Source organism: Takifugu flavidus, chromosome 18, assembly GCF_003711565.1.
Source record: "Takifugu flavidus isolate HTHZ2018 chromosome 18, ASM371156v2, whole genome shotgun sequence".
In the NCBI taxonomy this organism is placed as follows: Eukaryota; Metazoa; Chordata; class Actinopteri; order Tetraodontiformes; family Tetraodontidae; genus Takifugu; species Takifugu flavidus.
In genome coordinates, this window is record NC_079537.1 from 2003389 (window position 1) to 2022933 (window position 19545).

A 19545-nucleotide genomic window follows, 5' to 3' on the forward strand; every position below is an offset into this window, starting at 1 on the left:
TTTAATGGCTTCTTTGAAATTACAACCAACTTTTAATCAAGAACACAGAGCAAAAGTATGATTTTGTTCAAAGTCGCTCTTTCAGTTGAACTTCAATCGGCTTTTGATCCTCAGTTTTTGGCTCCAGAATCAGCGCTGTTTAACTGAATTTGTTGGCTTTCTGGCACAAAGTCTTCAGGCCTCATTTAGCCTTTTCTTGGTTTGGAAAAGGGTTAAATGGACCAAAATGGACAGATAGGTTCAGATTATCTTGAGGATCATGAAGGTTATCCCTACTTATCCAATTCATCAGACTTTCTAAAATGCACAATTGTTTGCACAAAGTCTCGCAGTGAAGTCCTCCCATATTTTAAAAGGATTATTTTGTGAGAGCAGCTGTCAGTAGAGTGCTGTGGACTTAGAACACCTATTCCTCCAACACATAATTCACTGTAGATGGCTTGTTGACTTTTGATCGACTTGACAATTCCTGCCTTTTTAGCTGTACATGAAGGGCATATTATGATGTATCAATGCTGATCACCATGTTTGTGTCTATTTCAGTGGTTTGAGGTCTATTTAAAAGGACTGAGAACAGTACAGATCACAAAGCCTGAGGCACACCACCACCACCACCATCACCATGAAGCTGTCTCCCCCACCAAGCTCGTCACGACATGCTCTGACGCACTAAGGAGTGAGATACAGCATATTCTGTCCCAATATGAACCCCAGATGAATTAGAAAATCCTCAGCACCGCTGGGCCCTGTAGAGGATGGTCTCACTTCACTCCACAAGGAAACAGGCTGAGAGGCACCCAGGCCGGGATAAACAGCTCAGGGATCTAGACTGCTAAAGCCATCTACACCAAGTGGGTTCCTGTAAAACAGCCAACGCAGATCCAGTCCCACATGTCTCATCCCAAGAGTCTATTCAGCATCCATAGTCCAATCCACAGTCTAAGCTGGAAGAGGCCAAAATAAGGCCAAGGGAAGTTAAAGGGCAATCAAAAGTATCTAATGTTGAACAAGAACACAACTTCCACACAGCAGCACCATTAGACCCACTCACCTCACTGACTCGCTCTCTCTCTCTGTCTCACACACACACACACACACACACACACACACACACACACACACATCCCATTTCCGCTGAGAGATGTAAAAACATGAAAGAAAAAGGAACTTTACTAAATTTCATTTTTAATTAACTAATAACTAATAAAGGCAGCTCATCGGATCTTTCTGCACGGTTGACCGGTGCACCTGCCCTGTCTTGCATGCACAGGTGCATGCAGGGTAAAAGAGCGAGGTTTGAAGAATGTAAAGATAATGAATTCTAATTATTATAATATTAGACTAATGTCATTAAGTGGACTTTGAGAGTCCTGGGAAACAGAGTGATGACAGCCCCGGGCCTAACAATGGTGGGATCATGTGGGCTATATGGAGGTTAAGCTTTTATTGATCTCTGCCTGGGGGAATTCACAAGAGCTGTAAACTGGGGGAAGGGGGGGATCTGCCACTGAAGTCATTAAAAATAAAATGAATACTAACTGAAAACTGCTTCCACTTCTGGCCTTATTAAATTTTGAAAAGAAAAAAAGCAAATGGGATGGGCTGCACCTCAAAAAAGAACCTTTTAATAATTTCCTGAAATGGTCTTCTGATTTATCTTCTCTCCCACAGTTTGTATCTTATGAACTATTTGTGTGTTTGTTTATCATTACTATCTCTTTTTTTCCCAATATGGGAACGTACTGGAAAGAGTAAGGACAGTTCAATCAAGTAACCAATATTTTTATTTTGTTTTCTATAATAACAGTATTTCATAATTAATGCATATTCAACTACAAATGTGGGCTTCGTGTTTTAGCTGAATGGATATTTTTCTCATGAAAACCAACTAGCCATGAGATTTCCCATTTTTAGAAAAGTCACATAAATAATTTAAATGATTTGAAAAATGCAAAAAATATCCTCTAGACAAGCAAAACTACAATTTATAGTGTGAGTAGGCCTATTGGGAAAATGAATAATGGAAAAATTGATTTAATAAAAACGTCAGAAAAAAATGAGAAAATCCAAAGCATCATTTTCTCATCTTAAATGTTGTTATCTTCTCTAATTGCCAAAAGTACAGAACCATTATTATAGTTTTTATGTAATTTACTAAATGAATATCTACCCCTATGGAAAGGTTGTGAAAAACTATCATTTTAAAAAGCAAAAGATTTATCCCATCTAGTGTTTGTCAAGAATTAACATTTTACAATATGGTTTAAAAAAATATACAAAAGATTTTGACCGAAATATGAAGCTAAAGCCAAATACTGGCAGCATACAAATAATAGGAAGAGCCAACGTGACATCATTCTCAATAAATGTCTCCAGCTAATGATTTAAGTCTATTTTCCCCATTAATTCCGCTTCATTATATATCCGCACCCGCGCACGCACGCATGCACCTACACTCACGTCAAACCGAGGTCGGGCCGCGAATCCTCCAGAAATCCCGGGCGTGTCTCTCTCAAGCTTCCCCAATTTACAGTTCCCCGCAGCCGGGCGGTGCGTGAGCGGTTCCTCTGGAGGAGCCCCGAGAGTGCGGGGCTCTCGACCTGATCACATGGTTTCACCTGGGATCATTTCTTAAAGAAAGAAAAAGAAAGAAATCAGAAGTAAGTAAGTAAGAAAAAGACACAAAGTTCTGGTAATGAACAGGATTCCCTTATCATATTCAGCATGAAGGGATGGTGGGAAAAGTGATTATTTTGGAATTGCGCTGTAACGCGTCGCGGAGGGGGGGATACAAGGGGTCTTTGTTGGGAAGAACGGCGCTTTGTTGTTTCACAGCTCAGCTTTTTCTGTAAGTAGTTTTGTTTTTAACGTTCATCCGTCGACACAAGGTGTCATAACAATCATATAGGCAGAGGGAATAAATAAAATTATTACTGTAAGATGAACTTCAACCAAAATCCCATTTTTTTTTAATTTTCAATGAGCAGCGCTTCATTCACGATTAATTTCACGCGTCTGTAGTAATAAAAAAGATTTGGGGCCCAAACGTGATCCTCATTTCAGTCTAGATCCTTTGACTTTTGACCTGGGTCGTTTTGAAACAGATTCTTGATTTGTTTGCCAAAATTCATCGTTTAGTTAGTTTTGGTTAAAAATGGAATAATTTCAAGGCCTGGTTTGGAAATTGCGGGGGGCATCTCTTAACACTCCATTCATGCAAAAAAAAATTAATTGTAATTGAATCCTCTGACTGTGTTTTTAATAAAATGATTATTATGAACTCTATAGCGAGAAAACGATGGAAGAAGGAATCAGCCAATCAGCGATGTCCAAGCCGACATGTGCAGTTTTGCTGCTCCTTTAAGACTTGTCCCCCGTACTCTTTTTTTCCCCTGACAGCCTCATACAAGGAGCTCTTTAAGTTCTGGTGCCCGACACAGAGCAGGCATTCATAGTCACACCGAGTGAGGGGGCTGGGGAACGAGCGTCACACTGAAAACACGGGCGAACTCACGGACTAAACCGGTGACCAGCGTTTCTCACTGTTGAAGTAAGACCATTAGTTATTTTTTAGTGCTTTCCAATCGAATGAACATCTTTTGTGCCGGTTGTTCATGATCTTTATCAGCAGGTCCCACGTGATTTGGCGATTCTGAAGCTTGAGTAATGGAACCTAGATATCAACCACCTGAGCCCAAGCGTAAAAATATATTTTCAGCCCTTTAACTTTAAACATTTTACATTTGTCTTTGTGTAACGTGGAGTTTTGGTAAATAATCATTGCCTCGCTTTTTGAGAAACACCTGCAATTGTTTCTGCTCTTAACGGTTTAATTGGAATGATTCCATTTTGTGTAATTTAAACTGCATGTTTAAAATTCACAACTTTGATTTCCTTTGAATTTCTGAGAGATACGATACCGAGAAAATGTTCCTCTAACTGGGTTATTCGATTGCTGTCTTGTTGGATAATACTTACTGGATTTATTATAAGTATTTTGTTCGGGTTTATACAGTATGTAACGTATAACTGGAGACGGGGGACCTAAATGCCGCCATAGATTTAATTCCAAGCAAACAAATTGAGGGCAGCTCCCTGGTTCCTTACTCAGTTTAGAGGAGAAAAGTCGGGTCGTTGATACCCATTCATATCGAAGCATAGTAAATTCAAACTAGTATTAACTGGAGATTTTATTCAACAGTTTTATGTTTTTTATGTCTTATAAAGCCACTTGTTGACACTTGTTGCTGCAGGCTGGTGGGCATATAATAGATAGTAGCTCCTCTGTTTGGCCCATTAAACGGTTATTTGAATCGCTATTCGGGTAATAAATAACTTCAATTATATCCGATACAGACCACGATTTAAGCTATTTATCATCACAGAGTCAAATGACTCTGGAAAACTGCCGACTCGCTTATTTTATTAGTTCCACTGAAAACAACAAGGTCGCGCAAACAAAGGCCACGCTTGCGCAATGGCGCATTCGGTGCTTTGCGCACGGTGTTTACGCACTACCGGAGAAGTCGTTTTTGGTTTGATAGAACAGGTGGCTGGCGCATAACATTATCAGTGTGCTTCAAACAGATGGTGGGGCTTTTCTGCCTCTCTTGTGGAAATGGATAGGACTGATATCCACTGCGACCACTCCGGCGTTAATTAAAAAGCTCATAATCCGTAATTCAACGCTGCCATCATCCCGAAGAGCCGAATGTAATTTTTAAAATGACTCCGAAGTGTGTGACGAGCTGCACACAGGTGAAGGCAGCTGCGGCACATCCCATTATTACTCTGTGAACATTTAGTCTGTTCACGTCGTCCCATAATGTAACGACGAGGGCAAGATCAACTTTATTGTTCCAAATAGCCGTGATAGGAAATTAAATCACGGCGTAAAAGTATGTCGGGTCATATTATGCTAATTAAATAAGGATTTATAAACCGAGCAGGACACGAGCAGTGACACAGTCTGCTGTAGTTAAGTGGCACAGCTCTACAAATGCCTAATTCATACATGCTCGCTGGCAGGCGCGCAAACAGGATTTGTTTCCAGTGCCGTGACACGTTTATCCGAGAGCCGTGCCTTATAAATCCCAGCTCTGTGCTGCTGTGGCGTCACATCATTTTGACAATTTCTGTCTAAGGAGCGTGGAATAACAGTTCAAACCCAAACAGTAGCTAGTTTGAGAGGTGGACGACGGTCAGACATAGGTCCTAGATTCTAGATTAAGGTAATAACCCCTAATAAAGTTTAATAGTAGGACATTTGCGCACGCAGGTTTTACAATGACCACAGGAATTTCTTTTTAATTGCCCTTTACATTTGGATAATCATATTTTTAGAAAAACACCCCAAAAATTGCAGAAAAAATATTATTTTGGGCTGGCTACTGTTAGGGTGGAGCAATTCTTCCTCTCAAGATTTTTTAATACATATAAAATACTATGTTGATAAACCACTTGTACTTAACGTATAAAAGACCTTGTGTTTGTTCTGGCCCATGACGCATCTCATCACTCTACTGTTTCAGGTCTTCGTTGCTGGATTTCAATCGTGAGATACACGGAGGGGCGTGAAGTGGAAACTGGGAGGGTAGTGAGACTGGGCGGGTTTGGCGCAGGTAGTTTTTTACTAGCAGGTAAACTGGGGTCCAAGGTGCGCACTGAGCCGCCTATGATACCAACAACGCGGATGGAAAGAACTTTAATGTGGAACCCTCATAGAGTTTTGGAACGGAGATTGAGAGTAGAGACAGACTGGCAGTTTATATTATAACTTGGGAGAGGCCAGAGGGACAGATCAGAAAACGATCAAGCAGACTCTCCGTGCGTCACTGTAGAAATATAGAGGAAAAAGCGGCCGCCAGGGTAGATATAAAGGGTTAGCAACTAGTACACCTCTGTACACCTGGAGGCCTGTATGTATAGTAAGATGTCCAGAGAGGAGCAGAGCTTTTCGGAGGCTGACCTCAGTCCTGGGATGTCTGATGACAGTCGCTCACTTTCTCCGGGTCACTCCTCCGGCGCAACGGAGGCGGAGACTCTCCCCTGCTCGGATCACAGCAGCCTCATCTGGCCGGGATGGACAACACCACCGCCAGCTGCTCGTCCGCCAAGTCCGACGACGAGGACGAGCGTTTCCCTGTCGAAATCCGGGATGCGGTGAGTCAGGTACTCAACTGCTACGACTGGACCATCGTGCCAATGCCAGTGCGAGTGAACTCCGGAAGCAAGAACAAGCCGCATGTAAAGAGGCCCATGAACGCCTTCATGGTGTGGGCGCAGGCGGCGCGCAGGAAACTGGCCGATCAACATCCACACCTGCATAACGCAGAGCTGAGCAAGACGCTGGGGAAGCTCTGGAGGTAAGAGGGCCAGGTGTTGAGTTCAGTAGAAGCACAACGAAAATTGTCGCATAGATTGGTCTTAACGTGGAAACAGAAGAGCACTATTATAACATTGTTACTGAAATGCAGCATTCTCTAACGAAGAGGCATTTTTTAGCCGGAGCTGTAAATGAGCATTCGTGTCATGAGGAGATTAGGAGACAAGGTTGCCTGAAGCCCTTCCAGTCGGTCTCCTGTGTCATAGTCACATGTTGCTGAGTCCAGGCTCATCATTCCTGGCCACATAGGCAAACAGAATGGCAGTCTCTCCCCCCCCCCAAGTAAAATATCTGTTTATAATACAAATCTGGGAGTTCTAATATTTCAGCCAAAGGAGATCCTGTTTCCATATTGCTCTTCACAGAGCTCAGCTTGTTTACTAGAATTTCAGAAAGGTTAAACCAATCAGTGCAGTTCTGAATGCTAATTAAATGAAGACCTGACGTTGGGCTCAGACATAATTCAATAAGCCCAGAGCAACGGAGAAATGACCGGCTGAGGTTAAGAGTTTTTCATACCATCGCTGCAAAAATGCTTCTGATCACTCTTCCTTCTTTATCAACCAGGAGTCTAAAATCTTCAGTGCCTAAAATATTCTTACAATACCTACATACTTCATCTTCACTTTCACTTTATCTTGAGAACATCCAAGCAAAGGTGCTAATTTGGAATATCTTTACACTTGTCATTCTTATTCTCACATTCAAGGTGGTTTTCTCTGTCAACTGTGTTTCTTCTCTTTCTCTGTCCAGTTGACAGAGAAAACTACCTTGGATACGATGACCTGGATGATTGAGAATCTACACAGACATCTTATTCTCACATTAAAAATTCTGCCATCACCTTTGTTTTCAATCCAAGGCTTCTTAATGAGAGTGACAAGCGGCCCTTCATTGAAGAGGCAGAGAGGTTGAGGAAACAGCATAAAAAGGATTATCCTGACTACAAATACCAGCCACGAAGACGCAAGAACGGAAAGCCTGGTTCCGGTTCAGGAAGTGAGGCGGACGGCCATTCGGAGGGTGAGATCAGCCATAGCCAATCCCACTACAAGGGCTTCCACCTGGATGTGGTCCATAGTGGGGGAGCTGGGTCACCTCTGGCAGATGGGCACCACCCTCATGCTGCAGGTGGGCTGCAGGCTCCCTCCCACTACCCCAACATATTATTTTAGATTTCCACAATTTCCATTTCACGAAATAGATCAAATGCACCAGAACACTTACTTCAGCTATACTTTCTGTATCTCTACAGGTCAGAGTCACAGTCCTCCAACACCTCCAACCACTCCCAAGACCGAACCTCAATCCGGTAAGGTGGGGGATGGGAAACGCGAGGGTTCTACGAATGGGGGCTCCCGTAGTACAGTGGAAGGAGAGGGAAGCTCAGTTGCTCCCGGGTCTGGGAAACCTCATATAGATTTTGGCAATGTCGACATTGGTGAGATGAGCCATGAGGTGATGGTCAACATGGAACCATTCGATGTCAATGAGTTTGACCAATACCTCCCTCCGAACGGGCACCCGGGGGTGGGGCAGACTGCTGGGGCAGCGGCTGCCGTGGCAGGTAATCCAGCCTCTTACACTTATGGCATCTCCTCAGCTCTGGCAGCAGCCAGCGGACACTCAGCGGCATGGCTCTCCAAGCAACAACAGCACCAACACCATGGCACCCCTCTCGGTTCAGATGCCTCCAAGGCCCAGATCAAGAGTGAGGCTGGGGGAACAGGAGGCCACTTTGCTGAATCGGCTTCAGCTGGTGCCCATGTCACCTACACTCCCCTCAGTCTTCCCCATTACAGCTCTGCCTTTCCCTCGTTCGCATCCAGGGCCCAGTTCGCCGATTACGCCGACCACCAGGCCTCAGGTTCATACTACGCTCATTCCAGCCAGGCATCGGGGCTGTACTCTGCCTTCTCTTATATGGGCCCCTCCCAGAGGCCCTTGTACACTGCCATAACTGACCCTGCCAACGTCCCCCAGTCTCACAGCCCTACGCACTGGGAACAGCCTGTCTACACAACACTGTCGCGTCCATGACAGATAACGAGACCAGAGAGCACTGGTGCAGGCTCAGCCCCCACGCCAGACCCCTGGAGCAGCAGCAACAAGAGCAGCGTTGGTGGTCGCGGTGGGGAACATGGTCTGGGCCAGGGGGAGTGGGCCGGCACAGGGGAGTTTGACTGGGGAGGCAGGATGGGAGAGTCCCTCTTCTGCTTTCACCCTGAGTCAGAGAGGCTGTTGCAGCTCAGAGGTGAGCACAGAGCAGGGTGTTTTTGACACGTGGTTGGTCATTTGGGGTGCAAAACAAGAGAATGCAGATACTTTGGTTGCGCAGAGGAAACCCCCATCCATCGTCACGGCAGAACTCCAGTTTAGAATCACTACAGAAGCACCAGCAGAAGTGTTTAAATGTAGAAAAGGATCGCCTTCCTTTCAGTAGCTGGGGGGAGTACACAGCTGCCTCGAACAAAACACAAGCCCTAAATAACAAGGACCACGACACATGTTGATCACTTGCAAGTCCTCCATCTGTATTATGAGGAGGGTGGCTGAGAAGGAAGGAGCCATATTTATGATTATTATTATTATTATTTAACTGTGTCGCAAGATTACAGTGTCAAACTGGCAAAGACCCATTTACTTCTCAGGCAGGATTTACTGTTTATAGAATGTTATTCGTTTTATTATTGTATTTTGGAAACAGATGCAAATACTCCTATTATTCTATCGGTGTCCACGGCACCAATTATTAAGTTTTGTGCTGGAAGACAAGAGCCATCCAACCACATTTAGGCCCTTTTGATGATTATTGTGAGGATGGTTTATATAATATACTTGAAATTAAAAGAATGCATCACTGTGTATTTGTGCATATGGATTTGTGAGACCACCAAAGTTTTGAGAGCTGAACTTACAAAAAAGCACGTTATTAAGACGTCTCTACCAACATAACAGACTACCTAATATTTTGTCACTGTAGTTTTCTGTAATTGCTTTCCAACATTAAACTATCAAAGGCCCTTAAACATAGTGTGCCAAATCCTATTCTATTGTTTCCCAAAAGGCACTGGTGCAAGGTGATCTTTGTTGGACATTATTCACAAAGAGCTTTTATGAATGAAATGACATTTTTGTTTTTTTTGCCCAGGTTTGAATATATCGTGTTATTGGAATATTGCAAAAATGCTACTACAGATTGAAAGTCTCCAACACTGTGTTTGTCCTCTAAATGCATTTGTAGAACTGTATTTAACAAAAAGTGGGAGCGTCAAAGCTGAGAAACAGCAGCCTGAGGCTGAGGAAGACTCCTAATGTTCTAATACTAAATGTGCCTTAATAATTGCAGCTACTCACATATGAAGCCTACAGGAAAAAACCTGCATTTTATTTAAAAAAAAAATCCTACTGCTTGTCTTTCTCTCTGCTCTTTAAGATTCATGTGTATTTGTTGGCCTTATCCTTTTAAACTATTTTATGCATGTAATTCTCCTTGCTGGCTGCCGATTAAAGCAATCACTTGCTCGATATTCATCCAAGTTCTAAGCAAACATACAATACAGCTTGAAACGGATCTAAAGCATAGCGCTGCTTTTATTCATTAGTTTTTGCTCCACTGAAGCTTTTTAAATATTTTAAATTAACCATTTACTCTGCAGTTATCATTTTACATCCTGGTTGCCATTTGTGAAATCTCTGTAATTGCAGTATAATTTACACTGATTTTTTATTTGCTTTATGTTTGCGTTCACTGGATGTTTGCCATGGTGAATAAAACATTTGACTCGTGTTGTGGTGTTTAGTCATTTAAATGCTCAGTTCTTGTGATGCTGTTCTCTGCACAGCTGAGGGCAGGAGCCTGACCATGTGATTCGAACTAACGATCATTATCTCTCAGTTCAAATCATGCCTTTCTTAAGTGTCCTAAATTCAGTTTAAATGAAAAAGAAACCCTCCAGCCTTGCTTTCAAAAAATCCAGATGCAGTGACAAATTGTCATAACAATAATAGTGTCAAGGAGATTTCATCTGTCGGATAGTTCAGTATATATAGCTGCTGGCTGCAGTCATGCTGTAGAGCTGTGCTGAACGTGAGCGAGCGAGGGTGATTCCCAGTGTGGGAATAAGTTTGCCAACAGGTTCACATGCAGCCATAAGGCATTTGATTCAATTACCAAATCCAGGCACATGTATGGGAGATCATAATTACACTACTGTTTCAGGTTCAGATATCGTGTTCATAAGTATGTGCCCCTCTGTACGTTGCCAGTTGAGCCCGACTCCTAATTCCCTCTCTTTAATCGGCTGTGTGATACTTGGGAAAGACAAAGAGGTCTATTGACGGGGAGCTCAGGGAGGAGGGACCCAGGGCAGTGCAAGGGCCGTCTCATAACTGCGTGTAGATTCACCGTAGCACACAGACCCTCTAACACCCACTACGCCTGTAATTCACCCTACGCTTCTCTTTTGGTCACTCAAATAGTAGAGGAATAAATGAATAACCTACACCAAAATGATCAAGGCAGAAGTGAGGCAGAGGTAGGAAGGGAGTGGCAAATTCAGTCTCAGCTTTGGCTGGTATGGAGAGGTATTATTTCCCCCTAGATTTGCTGATACACCCAAGGTTGATGGGGAAAATGTGAGTGAAACTAGACTGCCTGTAACCCTAACAGCAGTTTAAATAATCATGTTAGTGAAGAGGGGAACAGCAGAGCACCAGGATCACAGGTTGAACCTCGATGTCCGCCTCACCACTGTTGGCCTATCTGAGGATTTCATAAAGCTTACACAAGGTTGCAGGGGTGAAAGCAATCCTTAAGACCTAGGAGGAAATTTGCTGTACCAATGACCCAAAACTGGTTGGAAAAATAAAGCCACTCAGTGACGAATGCAACAGCAGTCCAGTGTTCTAATATTTTAGAAAGTGAATAACACAAATAAGATCTGTGCTTCAGGGTCAGCCATTGGATATAGAACAGGCCTCACAAATATATATTTTTTATGGCTGAAAAATCAGGCAATTAGCCAAAGTGGAAACATAGATGAACAAACCATTTATCAAACGATATTTAGAAAACAATGTGGTTTTTTTCTGTGTGTTAGTTCAACACCTTATGTCATATCATAAAGAATATCACTGGTGTATTTAAATTTGTTGTCACAGTATGTCATTATGTTGTTACTATACTAAAGAATTTAACATGGCAATCAATACAAAAAAGTTTATTAGCATACAAAAAGACAATTCTTTTACAATAATCACATTACTTCAAAAGTATCACATGAAATAATTGATGATTCTTTCTTAATAGTATAGTAAAAGTAGAAAGAAGTTACAAGCCCCCTCGTGGTTGCAAATGAAATAGCAGCTGTTGGGATAAAACGTATTTTAAATGGTAATTTGCTAATGAGAGTTTTGGCCACAATGAGACAAGAAAAACCAACAACAGCGTGGTTTGGGTATCGGGTATGTGTCATTTACCAGCAGAAATGGTCAATGTTCGTGGCTCTGAGATATACAAATACCCCAGGCCTCGGTCTAGGACAGGTACTCTACATCATTGCACTGATGTGCATCAGTCAGCATAAGTTTAATCGCTAATGATGAGCTCATCACATCCCCAGTCCTCATAACTCCCATCTGGAAGGTACCGTCGGATGATGATGGGAATCTTCCTGCTCCTTTTTAAGAGAGCAAACAAGATTTACAGTGAAATACTGGAAAACAAGACAAACTTCAACACAGAATATTTGCCAAATCTGCAGCTACCGACCAAAACAACATTAACTCCCAATGTAAGCATCAATGACTGTAGAGTTATTACTTACTTCAGCTCTTTCATTGCTATTTGTAAGGGGTCTGTTTCTCCTTCCAGCTCCACCATAACAGGGGCACACATGCTGTTGAAGCAGAGGAATGTTGATACGAAAACATTGAAACTAACTAATCTGTACACAATGTACATTCGAAAATGATAAAAGTTGTTGCCAATGAATAAAGTGAAAGGGAACTCTTTTTTTTGCTGACTGAGATGTATTTTAATCTATTGGCGCACCTGTTATTAAACTTAAGCACTGTTTTACATTGTAACTGTATTTCAACAATTTTGCCATCTTTCCTTTCAGAAAAACACAACATTTAAATGGCCCACTACACAAAAGTAGCCTAAACATATGCAGCATCTCATAAGTAGCGCTTTTGGAAGTGGTGCAGCAATAACACTGCACACTCGTATATGTGAATTCACTCACGCTATTTGCAGAGCTCTTGTTCCAAGAACTCGAGCCCTCTCGTACTTGGTCATGTACGGCGTTGTGATCCTCTTCTGGTTTGCCTGCTGTCCCTCTCCAGCAGGTAGGATCTGCACGTTCTCCTGGTCATCCTTCAGACACACAGTTAAAAACAACCACGTGTGAACCAAAAGGAAGCTGAAGCAACTTTGGACAACTGATGACAAACTTAAATCTAGCCACAGACGTGCTTCTAATACCAGGGTAAACTAACACAATATTCCAATGACTGCTTAACTGAGCCGGGGTATAGTTTCATTCAACCATGTTTCAACGTGACATGGTTCCACTAACATGTTAGCCGCATCTTACATCTTCCACGTTTTCGAGGTCGTCCAACCCCTCATCCTCCTCGGCATCATCAAAATCTCCATCGTCGAAGCTAAAAAAAATGACAATGAAACAAATCGTGTCACAAAATTGTCGCAAAATAAAGCGTTGATTAACACATAGCATATTTGCTAACCGCTCAAGTAGGTAGCAGTGACGATAATGTTAACCCACGTTGCACTGTTGCAATCATAACCATATCGATTAATGTGAAATATTGAAACTGTTTGTACTTACTTATCCTCGTTGTCAGACATATTTTTTCTCCAACGCACGTATGTGTAAATATAGATTTTTTTCAGCCGTACGTTTGGACGTTAAGCAGCACAAACACTTCTGACCCCTTCCGGAAATTCTTCGTATTTTTTAATGGCGACTGGCAACCAGCGTCAAGGTGCATTACCGCCATCTAGTGTGGATCAGGGTAACTACCACTTGAATAGTTTACTCAAAACAAATGAAATTACTATAAACGTAATTATGGTAATTATGTATTTTTAAAAAAAATGAAATGAAGCTATTTTCCCTGATGGATAAAATCTTTTTAGATTTGATTTTTTTTTAGTTCTCAAATTCTGAATCACCTCTCCGAAGGTAATGTGACAGCTCGCCTCTATTTGGCTTTTCGGTAAATAACTCAAAAAGTTTTTAAGATTTTAATGAAATTTCCAGAAAATGTTGATAATGGGCCAAACAAGAGCCAATTAAATTTGGTGATGTTCCACACTCCGGAGGAACTTTAAAGCTTTGGCCGGATGCTTACATATTTAGGACAGTGGACAGTTTTAATGAGTTGAGTATGACATATTCTACCCCAATGAAATGTTTTCCTCTTTATTGTTGACTAATGTTATGCCTTATAGTCCCATGCGCTTTATAAATGAAAAAAGTATAAAAATAGACCATTCATTTACAGTGCACCTTATAATCCGGTGTGCTCTATAGTGTGGTACCATAATTTCCACAGAAGAATGAAACTGTTGCCCTTTTTGGATGAAAAGCTTTTAAAGTGTTGAACAGTAATAAGCAAAACCGTTTTTTCCTGTCTCTGGTTTCTTGGTTCCACCAGTGTTGAATGTTTGATAAACTGTTTTAACCTGCCTTCAACCAATAAAGGAATGTTTCTGCAGTATTTATGTGGGTTTTTTTTTGCCATTATCCCAACCAACCATCCTAACTTTTTTCTAGGTTTACCCAATATTTTGCCTACAGTAAGCCATCTTCTGTTATCAGAAAGACTCATGTTTTGTTACCATTTATCAGTTTTATCTTAATGAAAATGTTTGTGTGAGTATCAATTAGCATGTATTATTGGTAGGTTAATGAATCACTGAATGTAATTAGGACCTGCACCATGTGCTCATACATTTGCGGCAAAACCATTTTCATTGTCTGCAATCCGAAATTGTTTTATGAAAGATCTCTTTGGTTCCTGAATTTTGTCTGATACTGTGCTCTTCGGGTGTGTAGGTGTGTGCAATTCTGGGCCAGAACACATACCTCACAGAACAGCTAACATGACACTAACCTCTTCTGCTGTGTTTGATTTTTTTTTTATATTGTAGAAGTAAATAAAAAAATAAATACGAGATGGGAAACTTTAAAATATATGCCTATGAATTTTTGTGAGATGATGTTAACCCATGTAGGAGAAATGACCACTTAAAAACAGAACCAATTTTCAGTTTTAAAAGATTTACCACACTAAAATTAACATGGGAGTTAATGGGAGCGAACGCCTGACATGTTGGTGCACCGTTTCATTTTAAGGACCTGATGAATTTCATTTTTCATGATAATAGAGGCTAATACCTACAAAATGATGTTTTGTATGGTTGTGAAATGTTCTAAGGCAGAGTTATGTGGTTCAGAAAACCTTACTTTAAAGGTGGGCCTTGAGGTCCAATACCAAAGTTGAAAGGTTCCACTTTGGACCTGTCGCTCTTCATGGACACACAGCTGGACACTACGGACTTTTTGAACATGATTTTCAGGCTAGGTGTGTTGTCAGCATCTCAGAAGTGATGCATCAAGTTGACACAACCCAACAGAAGTCAAGCAACCCAACGTGCTTCTCTGGCATGGAATTGCTGACAAAGCCACTCATCGCAGACCAATTTTCCACATTACACCTGCGCCTGGTGCCATCATTTTGGAGGCATTTTTATATTTTTCTTGACCTCTCCAAGATCCACGCGGAAATCTGACACTACATTGTCGAGCTTCGTCTTGGCTCATTTGCACACTAACAGTGACTGGAGGTTGTGAATAGATGACACACAGCAAAGGGCAAAAAACACCCAATTCTGCTCAGACTAATCTTATCTGACCACATGTACAGGACCAAAAATATGAAAACACGATGGGTTTAGGTTTCGTTTCGTTTTCTTGACTGCTTCATTCAAAACAGAACAAATTTCATAAATCCATAATAACAAATTCATATTCCACAAAGAACCAGTTGTTAAAACAATAAAATGGAATGCCTTGATCTCTCCCTCTTTCCATACTCTCCTTTTTTAAATAAAGGATTGATTGTCCCCCTGGTGGAGGGACAAAGAGAGGAGGCTAAAACTTTCGCGTTTGTGTCCCTCTTTCGGTGGATTTTTCCACTAACTGCAAATAATTTTCGACTTATTGTGAGTATTAAAATGTGCTTCCTCAACTTCTAAAATGTTGGCTCAGGGTTAGCGGAAAACGCAGTTAGAGGAAACACGGTACAAAGTTTGATCATCCGTCACAACATTCCCGTCGACCAGCCGCAATGTGCGTCCGAAACACGCACACGCTCATTGCGAACACGCACGTTATTAAGCCGCATCTCGCAGCGGAACATTGATTCGAGACGACAGCAGTGAAAGAACAAAATGCTACCTGAATATTAGGGTTAGGTTTTCCATCAGGTGAGTCAAGATGGAGCCCGAAGTTGAGAACTGTCACTTTCGCTGTGTCAACTGTGATCTCTGATAAGCTGCAAACAGCTCATTAGGGGAAATTTGCTTATCTGGAGGAGAAGCTTTCAAAACTTGACGGGCTGGGGGGGGGGGGGGGGGGGTGATGTTTAGCTTTGTGAAATTGTGTTGTATAGGTCAAATAAGAAAATAAAATCAATTGCTGAACCAGTGCAATTTATTTTTAACGTGTTAATCTCCACAAAGAAAGAAAAACAACAAACAACAAGTTTATAGTCGTCCAGTAATGCGCTATAGTCACACACCAGTACAATTAACAATAACCCATGTTTTCCACCTGCTTTTCCATCTTCAGTGGGAATAATCCAGTGCGTTCTGGGATTGAACAAAGGTATTAAAAGCTGGCTGAATGTCTGAGGTGACTGAAGGACAGCTGAGAGGTGGTCATCACCTTAGAAAAAAAAATCCTTGTTAAAAATAACCTTATTGCTGCTGCTAGGAATTTTGCAGTGTGTAAAGCTGCATTTCATAGCACGTTTCTAGTCAGCTTTGACCAGGTCTCAGCTTCAGCAGTTATTTTAATGTCTGGCTCAAGGACACTTTGACATGAATGCAGGGGTCTGGGATCGAACAGGGGACCTTTGTATCATTGGAGCGGCCAAGCGGAACGATAATATGAGCTGTTTTTATCAGTGACAATGTCTTGAAAAGCTTGTCTCATCCACAAAAACGACATCTCTAATGACAGACTGACTGACTGGCAGGCAGACCTCTGAAGAAAATTGTTCTTGGTGCGGAAGAATGTGGAGATGCTAAAAGGACACCAGCGCTACTGTTTTAGTTGTTGCCACAGTTAACTAACAGATGGTTGAGTTTAAGGAAAAAAGAATAGTTCTCTCACGTAGATAGAGATGTTGTGAGGAGGAGCCTCCTGAGGAATCTAGAAGATAAAATCATTTGTCACCGCTTGGAGTCCAAAGGCACGACGAGAACGCACCACAGACGAAGTCTAGCATGAGATCAGAAAGCCCCCATCACGGCTCAGCTAAAACCCAGTTTAACTGGTTCCACAGCTGACCAGGCTTTTAATTCAACCCATGGATTCTGAAAGAGCTCTAAGCAGATGAACATGATAGTATCATCGCAATCCTGCGTGTCCTCCCTCACCTGTCACATTCCCATAGCCCTGTCGAAATACAACCAGATATAACTGGTCAGGTTTCTGCTCGAGGACGTCAAACCATGAAGCTGCTGCTGACTGCGTCTCTCATCTGTGCTCTTCTCCATGGAGGTAGGCTACAACAACTGTTTCGCCTTGTGCAATCAAAATCTGTATTCATGGCTGAACCCCCTCGAAGAGACGTTCAATGAAGATTAATAGCAAATAGTGTCTAATCAGCAGAGCGCAGAAGCATGCTGGTATGACAGCAGTTGTCAGAAGTGACGCGAGGATGGTTTTTTAAATTAAATCATCGTTGATTTTCAGCTGAGACCCTGCGTTGCCACGTGTGCAACAACAGCGACTGTTCCAACACCACCTCAGTCGTGTGTCCTGCCACACACACCATGTGCAAGACCATCACTTCACGTGGGTGACAGTGACCTCCTCCCATGGTCCATTTAAGGATTAATTAGATAATGAAGTGTCGTGGACGGTTTTCATTTTTCCTTGTCTCCTGTCAGTCAAGGTCAGCAATTCCAACCCGCTGACGGTGAGCAAGAACTGTTCCCTGCCGCTGTCCTGCATCACGCCTCCCAACACGGCAACCGAATGGTCGGTGAACCGAGGGTTCACCAGAGAAAGTCACAATCAGATTTGCTGCATGAGTGACAACTGCAACTTTCAGACTCTGGCCAGTGAGATCTGCTCTTCTTTGTTATCACCACATGAATACACACAAGCTGACATTTCAAATCAAATCAAATCAATATTTATTTATATAGCGTCTTTTACAATCGAAATTGTTTCAAGGCGCTTTGCAGAATCCCAGGGCCTAACCCAGGGGTGGGCAAATCCAGTCCTCGAGGGCCGTATCCAAGCCAGACTTTCTGTCCTACAGGTAAATACTTTCACCTGGGGGTCCATTTACCTTGGTGAAAGTGGTTTCTCCCTGGTAGGAAGCAAAACCTGGCTGGATTCCAGCCTTCATGGATTGGACTTGCCCATCAGAGGAAGTCAAATCCATTCCTCGAGGGTTGAATTCGAGCTGGGATTTGCATCCTACCAGGCAGGAAATGCTTTCACCAAGGTAAATGAAACCCCAGGTGAAAGTGTTTACCTGTAGGACAGAAAGTCTGGCTTGGATACGGCCCTCGATGCCCACCCCTGGTCTAACCCCAGAAATCAACAGTGGCAAGGAAAAACTCCCCTTTAACAGGAAGAAACCTTGAGCAGGACCAGGCTCATGTAGGGGGACCCTCCTGCTGATTGGGGGGGGCTAGGTAGAGAGGAGAGGAGAGGAGAGGAGAGAGAGGAGAGGAGAGGAGAGGAGAGGAGAGGAGAGGAGAGGAGAGGAGAGGAGAGGAAACCATGACCCAGTGACAGAGGCCTGTCAGGTGAAATTTGTCATTTGCCGGTCACAATTGTCTCCAAAATGACTCCAGCTCACTGTGCTTAGATAGTGGTTGCACTATTGCATGGACGGTGTTTTCTTTTAATACCCTGGACTCCTCCATCTGTAGCTCCTAGCGTTTTGCTGAATGGGAAGGAGTGTCCTGCCTGTGCAAGTGCCCAAGACAGTCTGGCAGGTACCTGCAATTCCACTCTGCCCTGCATGGGAGTCGAGAACAGCTGCTTTAACGGCACCAGTGAGTTCACACTGAAATCCCTGTTCTGAGGTGTGACTACAGTCTGTGCATGTCCCAACCTCTTTTCAGACAGCTCAGTAATTCTATTTCAGCCTTATTTTTTCGTAAATTGCCCTCATTAACGTGGTTCCCCCCAAGAAGAATATAAAGTATTGTGGTACTGAGCCTTAGCTGTAATTACATGGAATTAAACTTTCTCATTAATTTCTATTTTTCAGCTACGTTGAACTCCACGGAGGTTCGCCAGCTTGGCTGTATATCCAGAAACCTGTGCAGCCTGCAGGCCGTCCTGGGGCCCGTATTTGATGAAAGTCTTAGTATCACCTGTGGAGCCCCTTGGAGCATCAGGGTCAGCTCCATGTTGCTGACCTTTGCCCTCTCGGCACTGAAATTTCTTTTGTAGTGTGAAAATAGGGTGGCGTTAGTGGTGAATGTAGTCAGCTGTATTTTTTTAGTGGTGTATCATATCTGAAGAATTCATCTAAAACCCACACTGATAAAATCATGATGTTCTTCCACCACTGACGCAAGTTAATGGACCAGTGGTGGCGCATGTTGCACATGCACGTGATACCCAATGAATAATCGGCTGCTGCCAATCAAGACTTCATTCCAAAGAGGTGAGCAGATACAGGAGTAGCCTTCTAGCAGGAGCCTGATGGTGGTAGCTGATCAGGAGTTTAACAGAAAATGAAGGTTCCTCCTCTCTCGTTCCACTTTTTGTTGTGTTGGGTGTGAATGTGACAATAAATTTGGTGAAAACAATTGTCTCTCTATTTCTGTATAACTGGAATAAGGTTATTCTGCTGTTTAAACTGTG

At 42.5% G+C, this 19545-nt stretch overlaps 3 protein-coding genes and 1 long non-coding RNA gene across 4 annotated transcripts in view; 2 read left to right on the forward strand and 2 right to left on the reverse strand.

The window, feature by feature from the left end:
- The window catches only part of LOC130514365 (uncharacterized), a 12266-nt gene extending 9714 nt beyond the window's left edge, over window positions 1-2552 (reverse strand). The window contains exon 1 of the long non-coding RNA XR_008946985.1: window positions 2461-2552. This is a non-coding gene — a long non-coding RNA (uncharacterized LOC130514365). The remainder of the gene's footprint in view (window positions 1-2460) is intronic.
- On the forward strand, window positions 2527-10174 carry LOC130514345 (transcription factor SOX-10-like). The gene is given in 6 exon segments (XM_057013873.1): window positions 2527-2660; window positions 3400-3550; window positions 5532-6023; window positions 6026-6365; window positions 7248-7516; window positions 7641-10174. Coding segments are annotated over 4 exon segments (1497 nt in total). The 5' UTR covers window positions 2527-2660; window positions 3400-3550; window positions 5532-5920; the 3' UTR covers window positions 8426-10174.
- Window positions 10175-11594: 1420 nt separating this feature from the next.
- On the reverse strand, window positions 11595-13398 carry polr2f (RNA polymerase II, I and III subunit F). Its single transcript, XM_057013893.1, has 5 exons — window positions 13243-13398; window positions 12988-13057; window positions 12637-12767; window positions 12214-12285; window positions 11595-12066 (listed from the first exon to the last, which is right to left on the reverse strand). The coding sequence occupies exons 1-5, from the start codon at window positions 13260-13262 to the stop codon at window positions 11976-11978; spliced, it is 384 nt and encodes a 127-aa protein (XP_056869873.1). The 5' UTR covers window positions 13263-13398; the 3' UTR covers window positions 11595-11975.
- A 3650-nt stretch (window positions 13399-17048) lies between these two features.
- On the forward strand, window positions 17049-19490 carry LOC130514354 (phospholipase A2 inhibitor and Ly6/PLAUR domain-containing protein-like). Its single transcript, XM_057013882.1, has 5 exons — window positions 17049-17208; window positions 17404-17505; window positions 17601-17774; window positions 18600-18725; window positions 18944-19490. Exons 1-5 carry the CDS (start codon window positions 17160-17162, stop codon window positions 19126-19128), a joined length of 636 nt encoding a protein of 211 aa, XP_056869862.1. The 5' UTR covers window positions 17049-17159; the 3' UTR covers window positions 19129-19490.
- The last annotated feature ends 55 nt before the right edge of the window (window positions 19491-19545 follow it).

Excerpts from the sequence above, each read along its gene's own strand:
- polr2f (XM_057013893.1), bottom strand. The coding sequence starts at position 13,262 with ATGTCTGACAACGAGGATAA. Across the intron at positions 12,768-12,987 it reads ACCTCGAAAACGTGGAAGAT|GATGACCAGGAGAACGTGCA; the intron begins GTAAGATGCGGC and ends GTGTGTCTGAAG. Across the intron at positions 12,286-12,636 it reads ACAAGAGCTCTGCAAATAGC|CATGTGTGCCCCTGTTATGG; the intron begins GTGAGTGAATTC and ends CTGCTTCAACAG.
- LOC130514354 (XM_057013882.1), top strand. The coding sequence starts at position 17,160 with ATGAAGCTGCTGCTGACTGCGTCTCTCATCTGTGCTCTTCTCCATGGA. Across the intron at positions 17,775-18,599 it reads CAACTTTCAGACTCTGGCCA|CTCCTAGCGTTTTGCTGAAT; the intron begins GTGAGATCTGCT and ends CTCCATCTGTAG. Across the intron at positions 18,726-18,943 it reads CAGCTGCTTTAACGGCACCA|CTACGTTGAACTCCACGGAG; the intron begins GTGAGTTCACAC and ends TCTATTTTTCAG.